General features: G+C 30.3%; 1 protein-coding gene across 1 annotated transcript in view; it reads right to left on the bottom strand.

Annotated features, from left to right (window-relative positions):
* Window positions 1–13,008, bottom strand: part of LOC106472125 (exportin-T-like) — a 39,674-nt gene that overhangs the window by 6,937 nt on the left and 19,729 nt on the right. The window contains exons 10-16 of the mRNA XM_022400725.1: window positions 12,240–12,339; window positions 11,217–11,402; window positions 10,598–10,787; window positions 7,114–7,181; window positions 4,583–4,631; window positions 2,897–3,012; window positions 2,282–2,329 (exon numbers count right to left, since the gene is read on the bottom strand). Coding sequence (XP_022256433.1) covers window positions 2,282–2,329; window positions 2,897–3,012; window positions 4,583–4,631; window positions 7,114–7,181; window positions 10,598–10,787; window positions 11,217–11,402; window positions 12,240–12,339 — 757 coding nt within the window. The remainder of the gene's footprint in view (window positions 1–2,281; window positions 2,330–2,896; window positions 3,013–4,582; window positions 4,632–7,113; window positions 7,182–10,597; window positions 10,788–11,216; window positions 11,403–12,239; window positions 12,340–13,008) is intronic.

Below are 13,008 nucleotides of genomic sequence, written 5' to 3'. Positions count from 1 at the left end.
CATTGATGTAAATCAAAATGACCAAAGGTCCTAAGATTGAGCCCTGAGGTATCCCACTTGTGACATTAATCCAGTTTGACTGAACTCCATTTGTAACAACCCTCTGCTTTCTTCCATCTAGCCACTCTTCTATCCAATATGATAACTAATCCCCACACTAAAAGATAATTTTTTGACAAGCCTTTTATGTGGCTCCTTGTCAAATGCTTTCTGAAAATCCAGATAAACTAAATCTACACCCTTACCCTCATCTACATAAGCAACAACCTTTTAAAAAGAATGTCAAAACATTTTTAAGGCTAGATTTTTCCTTAATAAAACCACGTTGCCTATCCAATAAAATTCTAAACTTGGTTAAATGACTTTTCAAAGCATTTTTTAACAGATGTTCCAAAACTTTTCCCACAACTGATGTAATTCTAATTTGTCTATAATAACTGGGACAATTTTTATCACCTCCCTTGAATAAGAGGAGTTACATTAGCTAACTTCCAATCCTCTGGTACCTGCCCACTATTCAAGGACTGACAAAAAATAGTAGCAAGTGGCTCACATATCCAATCTTTAACCTCCTTCAAAACCCTTGGGGAAATATTATCTGGCCCAGGAGCCTTATCATTTTTTAAACTTTCCAATTTTTTCGTAACCAGCTCAGAATTGATGCAGTCATCTTGTTTGATCTCGTTTCCATTTACCAACTTTAAGATGTGGAATACTGTTTAATTCTTTATTAGTAAAAACTGAAGAAAAAGCAAAATTTCATAACCCAGCCATCTAATAATCATCATATACTCGCCTTCCTTTATCATCCCTCGAGGGTTGTACCCTTTTAACATTTAGTTTACCCTTAGTGTATTTAAAGAAATCCTTACTGTTAATTTTTATATTTCCAGCCAACCTTTTCTCATACCTACTTTTTGATGTCCTAATTTCCTGTTTCACCAACTTTCATTATAATCTATAATCTTCTAAATCTCCTGTCAAATCATCAATTTAAATGTCATAAAATTATGATGCTTTTCTTTAATTTTATTTCTTAAACTCTTTGTGAGCCAACCTAGTGTTTTACTTGCAGCTACTCTAATATTTCTAAAAGAATATGTTTACCTTGAATATTTAAAAATTTATCTATAAAAACTTTCTACATCTGATCAGTGTCTCCAAATAACTCAGCTGTCCAATTCACAACAGATAATTATTGTCACATCCCTTCAAATTTCCTTTTTTGAAACTTGTAACCAAAATAATATTCCTTATCTCCATATTCAACAAAACATCGAACCTAATACAGCAATGATCACTTGCACCCAGATGTTCCCCCAATTTCTACCCTCTTGATCATTTCTATATTTGAAGTTAACAATAAATCTAAAATAGCGTTGTTTCTAGTAAATTCCTTGACTAATTGGTGATGAATGCCATCCTGAACAGTTTCCAAAAACCTTTGTCCCTCGTGGTTTGAATCTAGCATTTCCCAATCTATATGCCTGAAATAAAAATCACCCATAATTATGACTTCATTAACAGCTGAAATCTTAACCTCATTGTAAAGTTTCTCACTAGTTTCATCAACATCATTTGGTGGTCTGTAACAAATTCCCACTAAAAGCCTTTTCCTTTAGGTCCTCTAACAGAAACCCAAATGGATTCAATCTCTTTTGATATCCTCAACTTCAACAGGATGTAACTCACATTTTTACATATAAAGCCAATCCTCCCCTCCTCTTTAATACTCTAACCCTATTAAATAGCCTGTAACCCTGTATTTCAAAGAAACTTCTGTCATCAAAATCATCTATGTTTAACCATGTTTCAGTTATTCCCATTACATCAAAATTCACCATTTCTACTGATGCTCTGTTTTATTCCTTATACTTCTAGCATTACAATAGTAACAATTAAGCCTATCCTTATAACTACTTCTATACTCATTTCCTATGCTAAACTTTTCTGTGCCTCTTATTATTTTTGCATTCAGTTTTTTCTGGCCTCATTGTTTAAAACTTCCCTTACAGCTGAGTTAATAGCCTTAGCAAACAAGCCAGTCCTACCCTACTTAAATGTAAACCATTCATTCCAAAAAGCTCCTTTCTTCCACTGAACTGATCCCACAAGTCCACTTGCTCATCCTTACATACTAATCTAAGCCTAGCATTTAACCCTAGTGACCTACTTATAACTTCATCTCCATGGTTAATTCTGGGTAGTATCCCTGACAAAATTAAGTTATGGCCTTTATCAACCCTTTGTACTTCTATGTACTAAATCAAACATTACTTACCCTCTTTTCATATATCGTTCTTAAACACAACGCACTCTCGGACAGGGCCTGAAAATGGAATTTATTAATATTTCTTTTTGAAAGACTTGCGTTTTCTTTCATTAGGAAAATCCTGTAAATGGTAGTAATATCAGTATGAAGTAACAAATACACTGTATAAATGTATATATATTCCACAATTAAAATAATGAAGTCGTACGATATTTTTATATTTACGCAAATAACACATGACACAGGAAAACAAACCCTGATTTACATAATCTATTATTTAATTAAGCTAAAGAAAATAGGTTTTAAGTCTGATTGTAGTTAATACAGAACTATATATAGTCATGAAAGATATGTGTTCTACTAAACGATTAGGATATTATAAAATAGTTGATGCTGTTTGCTAGATTCAGTATAATTAAACATCACCTACTTTCTTTCTGCCATTAGATATATAACTTGTACCAAACATTAATAATACTAAACAGCATAGACAGATATATATATATAGCTATATTCTAAAAATATCGCTCCAAGTTTATTACAGACCTACAGTCTTATATTACATCTCAGTAAATCACACATTCTAGTACGTAATCTAACAAAGAATTTATGATGTTTGCTTACTAATATTGTTTGAGCATCTGTGAGGTCAAATGTCTCCTTCAAAGGGGCTACAAAACATGCTGGGATGATAGATTTGTACATGAACTCTACAAATCCTGCTTCCCCATCAGGCCCACCTACGCATACAACATCTGCATTAAAAAAACTCAAAAGCAAACAAATACCACTAAAAATCTTGTTGTTTACCAAAATCTGAACATTAATACAATTAGTTCACTTTTATCTTTTGAGACGTTTATCAAAAGTTTACTATTTCTAGATTTGGTAATTCTTTTTTCTGGCATTATTTAGCAGTTTTGTAGATATCAAACTAATTTAGTAAAAATAGCTTATAGCAACCAGGTACTATCAAATCTGATGAACACATACAAATACTATAATCATACAATCCAATATTTTGCTTTTTTTTGTTTATAGCTTATTATGGAACTCCAAGAGATGTATTTGTATGATTAAAAAAATTTATATATATACACACACAAACACATTCACAAATATAGAGTAATATACTTCTATTATCATTAATTTATAAGATAACATTAGATCATACCAGGAATTGAGAATGTTATTACATTTATTGTATATATGAAAAAAAAAATGTCATTTTTTAACAGGAAGAGAACGATTTTATTCTTGTTGAGAAAAATTACCACCATCGATCATAACAAGAAAAGCTTAAAATTTTATTATGCTTGTTATGACTAATAAACAGTTGAATAAAAGACGAAATCATTCCAAGAACAATTGAGGATATTACCTTTTTTTCTTTCAAAGGAATGGAACAGTTGAGGAAAAAAGATATTACCACAACTAATGGTAAATATCGGGAAAAGTTGAAAATCTTATATTTAAGAAATAACTGAGTAAAAAATAACATACAAAAATTCAGAGAATATTTACTACTTTTCAGGACAAGATGCTCTTGGGTAAATTTTACAAACACGAAAATCTTTAACTGGCCATTTTAAATAAATTACATAACAAAAAGACTCCAGTAGTATTATTATTGTTTGGTTGTTGTTAAACAAAATGGACTATCTGTGCTCTACCAATCATGGGTATTAAAACCTGGGTGTTAGCATTATAAATCTTGGGCATATTGTTGAGTTACTCGGGGGATAAACACACAACCCTGATCTGCAAAATGTGGCAAAGTAGTTCTATTCACACATTTATGTATTTTCAATAATAAATGTAGCTAATGATACTGATTTCTGTCTATACGTGGTACATGAACAACGTACATTTTGGGAACTCTAAATTTCTATTACTAAGTAAATAATCAGTTTTCCCTACAGCAACAATATTTTAGTACATTATCTGTTCGAGCATTTTACTCTAGTACAATTTGAACAGGACAATTTTCATAAAATTGATTTGCTTGTTGTATTTTTCACAAAGGTACACATGAACTACATACACTAACCACTTCTAATTCTGAAGTGATAGATTAGAGGGAAGGAATCTACTCGATGCCATCCATTGACAACTATTGGGCTACTCTTGTCAGACTGAATAATGGGGTTTAACAATCACTGTTATGATGGATTCGCTGCCCCAAAACATGAAGCAGAATTCTTTTGGCCTATAACAGGACACAAACCACAGAGCCTCAGCAATTTCTTAGTCAGTAGTAATTATTCAAATATCTTTATTTGCTTTTACTCCTTGTTAATTGTAACATACCCCAAAATTCCACCATTTTCCTGAGAATACTGAAACACGTCTTCTGAGCCTGTAAAATATACATATTTTGGTCTATGAAATAGTGCTGATTATTTCTGAACAAAAATGGACTTTCTTACATTAAAATGATGAAATATTAACAACATAAACACTTGTATTTAGTCAGTACGATTGAAATAACCAAGCTACAGTTACAACTACTTTGAGTTATTTAACATGTCTGATATGTGTACTAGTTTATCAAGTATTTAAACACTTTGTGCAACAAACTAATAGTTTGAGAAACATCACCCATCAACTAAAAATAATTTTTACCCATGATTAAACCAAAAATTAATAGATTAAAAATGACAATTCACACTATATTTTGGTTAATATGTTAAAATCTGTAGTTACAATTCTTTTGACTATCAGCTGAACTATATAGGTTTAGATAGGCTGAAAATCATTGGAAGGCTATGATATAAAATAAAACTGTAACATGAGGTCTTTATTATGCAAAAATTATAAAAAGTATCATCTGATGATATCTGTCATGGACTAACAATGACTGTCTTGCCACTTTTCTCAGTTTTAATTTAATAAAATCTTTAAAAAAATAACCAGGGATTGTATGCTATTTTTCCAAGTGAAATCAAAACCTTTTAAGCACTTTTCATAACCTCATACATTATAATTTTCAGGACCAAAAAATAATGTAATGCTATGATCTACAAGTATTAGAAATCAAAAGGCCTAAAATATGTAATAAAAATCATAAAACTGCAGATAATTTGTCTATATCACTTTCAATATTTAACAAAAGTGTGTATTATGCCTAATACCTGAATACCAAGTTTATGTATTACTTAGGCTTGTCTATTGTATCTTGTAATTTTACTAGGGACAACTAGAAAGCCCAATTGATGTTTTGATTGGATATTAACTATCTCTAATGCTGATAAAATAAATGTAAAACTACAATGTTGAAATACAAACAAACTTTTTTTTATCTAGCAAAGTTTAGAGCAACTGTTCTTCATCAGGCTTAATAATATAGTATAATACCACATGTAATACTCTTGAAAATTCTAGTAAAGACTTTGGAATGAATAAACTAGTTCATGTTTTTACACTGATTTTATTTTACTGCGTTTATCTCCCAACATTGTGTAGACTACAATTATACTGAGAACTTTCATTTCCACAATAATGCAAGTTTTTTTTTTAGATATTTCTAAAGCTGTATCTACCCTTCATCAGTAACCCTGTGCAAGGGCAAATCTACCCTTCATCAATAACCCTGTGCAAGGGCAAATCTACCCTTCATCCGTAACCCTGTGCAAGGGCAAATCTACCCTTCATCCGTAACCCTGTGCAAGGGCAAATCTACCCTTCATCAATAACCCTGCACAAGGGCAAATGAAAAGAATAAAGACTAGGCTTCTTATAGTGATGGATTATATATATAATGAATGGGGTTTTGAAATATCTTTTAGTCACACAGTGATTCTGTATTTACATTGGAACTTCAAGAATCATAAGAATAAATTATTGTCATCAATCTGTGTATTTTTGAAATTTATATGTAAATATAGGATTTATGTGCAAGTAATGTACTTTTGTAAAATAAAACTTTTGATAATTATAACCATCTTACAAAGTTTGAAAACTCATAGGGAATAAATGAGATTTGTTTGTTCATTTATGGCAAAACTACTAAAGCTATCTGATGCCATTCCTAATTTTGATGTCTTCACAGTTGAAAAGGCAAGCATGTTATGGCAATGGGTTTTTCCAAGAAAATCCTTTTTATATATTTTTCACACTGCATTAAGTAAAAGCACTTGTAATTCATCAGTAGTTTTTAGTATGTCTGTTTTAAAGATGTAGTGCTATTTTTTCCATTCTATTAAACTTTCCTTGGTATATAATGCAGAATTCTTGGTAAATACAACCTCTGGCCATCTATTATTAAAATGGCATTAGATAGAACTCAAGAACTAACTAAACCATTATTAAGCAACAACTACAACCTCTCCCACCAGCTCTAGCAAGCACAGGATTTACATCAGAGTACATATGACAAACAAATTAATGAACCAGTCCAAAAGAATGGACAATGTGTTAACCCTAGTTATGTCATATTCAATATACTTGTGGAGGCCAAAGGCTTAAATTGAAGAAATGCAACAACTGAAAAAACAATAAAAATTTACCCAATTTTAATAATTTCCAAGAGTTTGTAGTAAAATTTACACAATTTTCCAGGGTATTTCAAGGACTGGATTTTGTTAAAGCAGTTTTTCAGGGCTCTCCAGGTTTTCAAAGCACCTGTATGAACCCTGGTGAAACATTAACATGTCACTGTTTGCTTGAACCGAGAAAGCACTTGGAAACTACTCAGTTTGAATAAAATAGTATTGACTTGCTCTTGCTGTCTAAACATAACCTTCACATTAACAGTTTAATGTGATGGATTCTAAACTACAGACAGCTTGGATAAAATTACCACTTCCACAGATACTTTTGACACATCTCATACAACTTACCACAGGGTCGGGAAAGTCTACAGCACCTTGTATAATTGTTTGTAGCACTTGTTCCATACTCTGCATATCTGCATAAAAAAAAAAATATATATACAATGTGCCAGTACATCCTATTCTGATTCTACAACAACAGGAAAACAGGAAGAGGCTTGTCAAAAGAAAAATTCATTACATCATTAATTCATCATTATCATGTTGTAATACAGAGAAAAAGACCACCAAGTTTATACCTTAGAAACATGTTTTTATTACAGTTTTATTGTAAGTAATATTCTTTTTTTTTCTTTTACGCCATTACTTTATATAAGGTATCATTCCAATAAAAATGTGGTTCTTCTTCCTATGTGTGTCGAGGGTATTTACAATAAAATAATCACAGCCTCACTTCAGTTTACCAAATCTAAAATTAGCAGTCATGACTTTATGAGTAAGTTATACAATATAATAAACTGAACTCACAAAGGTATAGTTATGCTGGTAGGACGAAAAAAATGACTAAAATCTACTTGTATATCAAACATTTTATTATACCTTATGTAATCCATTCATTCGAGGCAGATAAATATTTAAAACTATTAGAACGGTGTCATGTTCAAAGAAGTTTGTGGAAGTTCATCATGTGTACGAGACGTATATTTACCTTAATATTTTTGAAGATGTGATACTACAGACTCTTACAAAGCATTAACAATGTTTCATTTGGATGATATAAGTTACCATGGAAACTTATTACTGTAACAGTAAATGTATCCAGAGAAATGCTTTAAAGATTTCTACCAAACTTTAACTCTTTATGTTGTCTTTAAAAACAGCTAATTTGGCTACCAGAAGTATTCGGTGTTCAATTCAGACACGTCAATTTTTATCAAATTCAAACAGATAAAATTCGTAAATTCCAGTTTCTTCGTGATTTAGAAATCATTGTAATAAAATCTATGCTCATAAAGGAATTTTGAGTGATTTATGAAACTAATATAACTTTCAAATAACATTAAAAATACAGAGATAATTAAGTAACATTACCATGTTATTCTACCAACTAGAGAACACTATTCACTCACTTCATTGTTACCACTTGATGCAACAGAAGTTTTAATCATTATAGCCAAACTTTCACAGTTCTGTCTCATGAAAATAATTTAGCAAAACAAAGAAATAACAAATTAAAATTTACTGGTTTTTGAGATAATCACTTTAATTTTTAGCTTTGCAATGATAAACAGTGATCTTTACAGAAACTACGTATTTATGTACTGTTACACTATGATTTCTATAGATACCATTATAGTATACCTTTCAGATGCCGGAGAAAAATACAAAAACTATCTACAAATCACTGTTAACACTACAAACACTATTAATATTAAAAACACTACTCACCACTATTAACCTTCTCCCAAAAAGCTCGGCCTATTCAACCGAGTTTGCGACCCCAAATTGACCTTTATAGTTCCCATAGAATAACTTCTAGTGTGTTTTGTGTACCTTCACAAACTTTCTCAAGCTTTCAGTAAGCATTACAAGTCTTTTGTAGACAAAAAAATCAGAATTTTTAATTAAGTACTTTCACTAAAAATTTCTCCATGAACATATGGAGTTAAAATGTCGACTACTCAAAGTGTAAAGTGATTTTCATGTTAAGATTAAAAATACTTTTCTTCATCTAAAAATTCTTAAATTTCATTTGTGTAATCTCTAAAATCTCTTAAATAAATTTCAACCATTTTTTTTCAGTAAAACTTGCTATTTTATCTGTTACTTACTCTACCCTAACTCTATACAAAGTTGGTAAATTTTAGTGACCTTGTAACCACCATAAAAAATATGAAATAAATCTAAATTGCCCTTTCTTCTTTCTAGAATAACTTAAAATTCATAACTGTATACTTTTGTTTCAACTTAAATTTTATTGTTCTATTGCCCTTTGAACCATGTCTAACTAATATTTCCCCCACATAAGTTGTAAATCATTTGATAAACGTTTAGCTCACGCTACCGTATTGAATTACGTAATGCACAGGCTACTCACGAACATATCTAATGAAACATTTTCACCATCATTATCCTATATTTCACCTAATCTAACCTAAAAAGTTTCTAATTTTAAATTTTAGTTACTTGTGTAATAATAAACAAAGAATAATGATGAAAAACAAGAAATATAGTACTTACTTGGGTGGTCTTCTTTCTTTTTTTTTTGCTGTTGACTATCGATGAAAGTTAACCCTACTTTATTTTTTATACTAATGGTACTGCTGCCCTAAATAATTTTTTATTTAATTAAGTAATGCATCAAAGAATGCAAAATGATAACATGAAAAAAGCAGACAATGTTCTATATCTATCAGGCCCATATGCAGAATGTTTGAAAGGAGGGGGGGGGGAGTTCTAATTTGTGAGATCAAAAGCCAACACATATTGTGTGAAAAATAATCAGCATGCAAAGTATGCTAACACTATGGGGGTCTGGGGGATACAACTATTTCAATTACGATAGTTATAGGACATTGTCTACTTTTTACATGTTATTATTTTGTGTTCTTAGGTGCATTATTTAAGTAAATAAAAAATTATTTATTGCAGCAGTACCATTAGTATAAAAAGTATGGTTAAGTTTCATCGAGTTGAAAAGGAAAAGACCCAGGTAAGTATTATATTTCTTGTTTTTCATGTGGATTCTTTACTTATTATTATTTAGGTTAGATTAAGTAATATAAAGAAAAAAAATAACAATAATTTTTCATGAGGTATGCTCTTGAGTAACCTGTGCATTACTTAATTCGATAGGGTAATGTGATTTACAAATTGTTTGGTGGAATTTAGTTATACAGGGTTCAAAGGGCAATGAAATTTAAGTAGAAACAGATGTATACTGTAATGAGCTTTAAGCTATTTAGGACAAGCAAATGTAGTTTCATGTTATAACTTGAAGTCACTCTAGCAAGAAGAAAAGGGTAATTTAGATTTATTTTGTATTTTTTTTTATGGTTGTTATGAGGTCACTCAGTTTGACTGACCTTGTATAGAATTATGGTAGAGAAAATAAAGATAAAATATAAAGTTTTACTGAAAAAATTATTTGAAATTTATTTAGAAGGTTTTAGAGATTATGCAAATGAAATTTGACAATTTTCAGGTGAAGAAAAGTATTTCTAATTTTAACATGAAAATCACTTGCACTTGGAGCAGTCAACACTTTGACTCTATATATTCACGGAGAAATTTTTAGTGAAAATAATTCATTAAAAATTCTGATCTTTTATCTACAAAATATTGTGAATACATATAAAACATATTAGAAGTTATAGTATGGAAACTAAAGGTCAATTTAGGGTCCCAAACTCTGCAAATTCGACCGAGCCCATATTAAAATAGGTAATAACACAAACACTACTCATCGATATTTATACTACAAACACTACTCATCATTATTAATATGGATTTGAAACTTTAAAAACTTCATAATTTTTTTATAGTTTTATACCTTGAGATGCTAGAACTTCTGTGATGTTATTTGTGACTATAGCTGCAATAAAGAGGAAATAGCTACGTTGTAAAACCTGCCTCTCTCTCTGAGCTTCTTGATCATTTTCGTCAATAGGAACGGCTAAAGCATTGAAAATAGCAGTGACCAGTGGTATAAAGATACGTTGGAGAAATGAAACAATGTTTTTCTGTAAATCCAAGATAATTTGATAAGTTTAATATCAGTTAAGAGAAACAAAATGTATCTCACAATTTTAAATACATACATAAAAATTATTTATAAGAGATTCATTTTAAACTAAATAAAAGTATGAACACTATTGACCTCTAATATTAAAAGAATGAAAGATGTAAAAAGAACATTAGTGTGTAGATATGGCAATCACAGCACTTTCCATTTTAACAGAAATGACACTATATATGGCACTAAATTAATGGGAAGCAACTCCTTTAACAAAATTTTGTTTCCAATAAACAACACAAAATAAAAGACTGTCCCTTTTTCCAACACTTCAAAAACAAATTATCTCTAGTGACAGTTAGAGCAAAAATGTTAAAATATGGCAAAAAGCCTTTAAATAATTCTCTGACAATTTCATAATACTGAATATTCATACTTTAAACTTCCCAATAATCTGGTTTATAAGGGGTATGAACTCCTGAATGCTATGACAGTCTGCATCCTTGACCAACCATTCTGCTGCTAAAGGAATAAATGGTAAGACTTCTTCTTCCAAACAAATAACCATGCGATGCAAGAACTGACGGACAGCAGTTTGCAGTACTGACCTTTCATGGGGGATCTAAATGGGCACAAAAAACTGCATTTAAGAGAAGAATGTATTTTTAGGCTCCTACTGAAAGATTTACAAAAGCAGCTTCTGATAAAACTCTCAACATTTTGAACAAGTGTACAAATTCCCCATAAATGTGAAAAGAAAAATAAATATATCTGAATAGACCTATAGGCAGGCATAAGATATTTCAATATTTGCACAATACCAATTTTTGTTTAAATGTTTCACAAAAGTAAATATAATGATGGTAAATTTTTTCAAAATATTCATGAAGCATGGCTTTTTTGTTTTTTTAATTAAATCAATAATCTGATAGTCTAATGGTCAATCATTTGAAGTATTACCTGAAAATATCAATTTAAGAATTATTTTCCATCTGTGATATTAATCCATAAACATTATATTAGTGTGCCTTTCAATGGGGAAAAAAAAAGACATTAGTTAAACATTACTTTTATACAGTGATATTTTAATTATGGAACATTCAGTTCGATACCTATAACAGTGTATCCCGAACTATAAAGATTTGTTAAAATTTCAAAAATAAAATATACAAGACTGAATTCTTTGTATCATTTTATACAACAGTATAAATGTGAAAATATATCTGCAACACTGTTATCTTTATCTTAATATAACAAGAGTTAACCATGTACAGGTTAAGGCGAATTATAATCCTGCCTCCACCTTGATAAAGCAGCACCACGGCTCATCGTTTACGACACCATTCTAGTTGCGCCATTATAACAAAAATGTTACAGTTTGTTACAATACTGAGTAATCCATAACAAAAAAACTGAAACATCATTTAAAACTGCACATTGCATAAAAAGATCCTTATACCTCTAATGCACGCAAGAAAACCTTCAAAGTATCAGTGTAGACTTGTACAACACCAGTTGTTTTCATTGTTTGCTGGTTGGAAAATGCCTTGCTTGTTCGACTGAAGAAAAAAAAAAAAATTTTTTTCTAAACAACAAAATTCAATTATGTTTGTTAATTATTAGATATGAGAATTTTCCTTTATGTGTATTTTGAAATTTACATTCTCTGTTTAGCAATTTCAACTAAACTTTGCCAGACATACAAGGTATAGATCAAATTACTTGTATAAAAATTTCACTTAAATGGATAATTTTTTAATACTTCACACTATCTTTATTATAAACATTAACTGACAGATATAAAACAACTACCTTACAGAGTCATTACTTGACAAAACTATTCAAAATGAGCATTTCACAAGAAGAACAACTATCTTGTGGATGTGTCTTATTTGTCCCTAAAAGGCAACAAAGAAAAACTTGACATTAAAGGAAAGATATGTTCAGTATTACCAAACGTACTCATGCCTCATACAAAATTTAATCTGGCTTTAGTACAAATTGAAATGCCTACAAAACTCGAAATGTTCATCTACTTAACTCTCTCGATATGGGCTCAGTCAATTTGACCAAACACGTGACCTCTTTGTACTTATTTAAAGTCTATATAGATTTAATACCTCTAACTTTCAACATAGTGTGCATATCTTCACAAAATTTAGCAGTCTTTCAGTTAATATTACAAGTCTTTCACATACAAAAAATCATATTGTTTAGTGAAGTATTTT

The sequence above is a fragment of the Limulus polyphemus genome, unplaced genomic scaffold (assembly GCF_000517525.1).
Source record: "Limulus polyphemus unplaced genomic scaffold, Limulus_polyphemus-2.1.2 Scaffold5100, whole genome shotgun sequence".
Classification (NCBI taxonomy): domain Eukaryota; kingdom Metazoa; phylum Arthropoda; class Merostomata; order Xiphosura; family Limulidae; genus Limulus; species Limulus polyphemus.
Note: the sequence above shows the minus strand (reverse complement) of the source record. Positions and strands in the feature narration are given on the sequence as shown.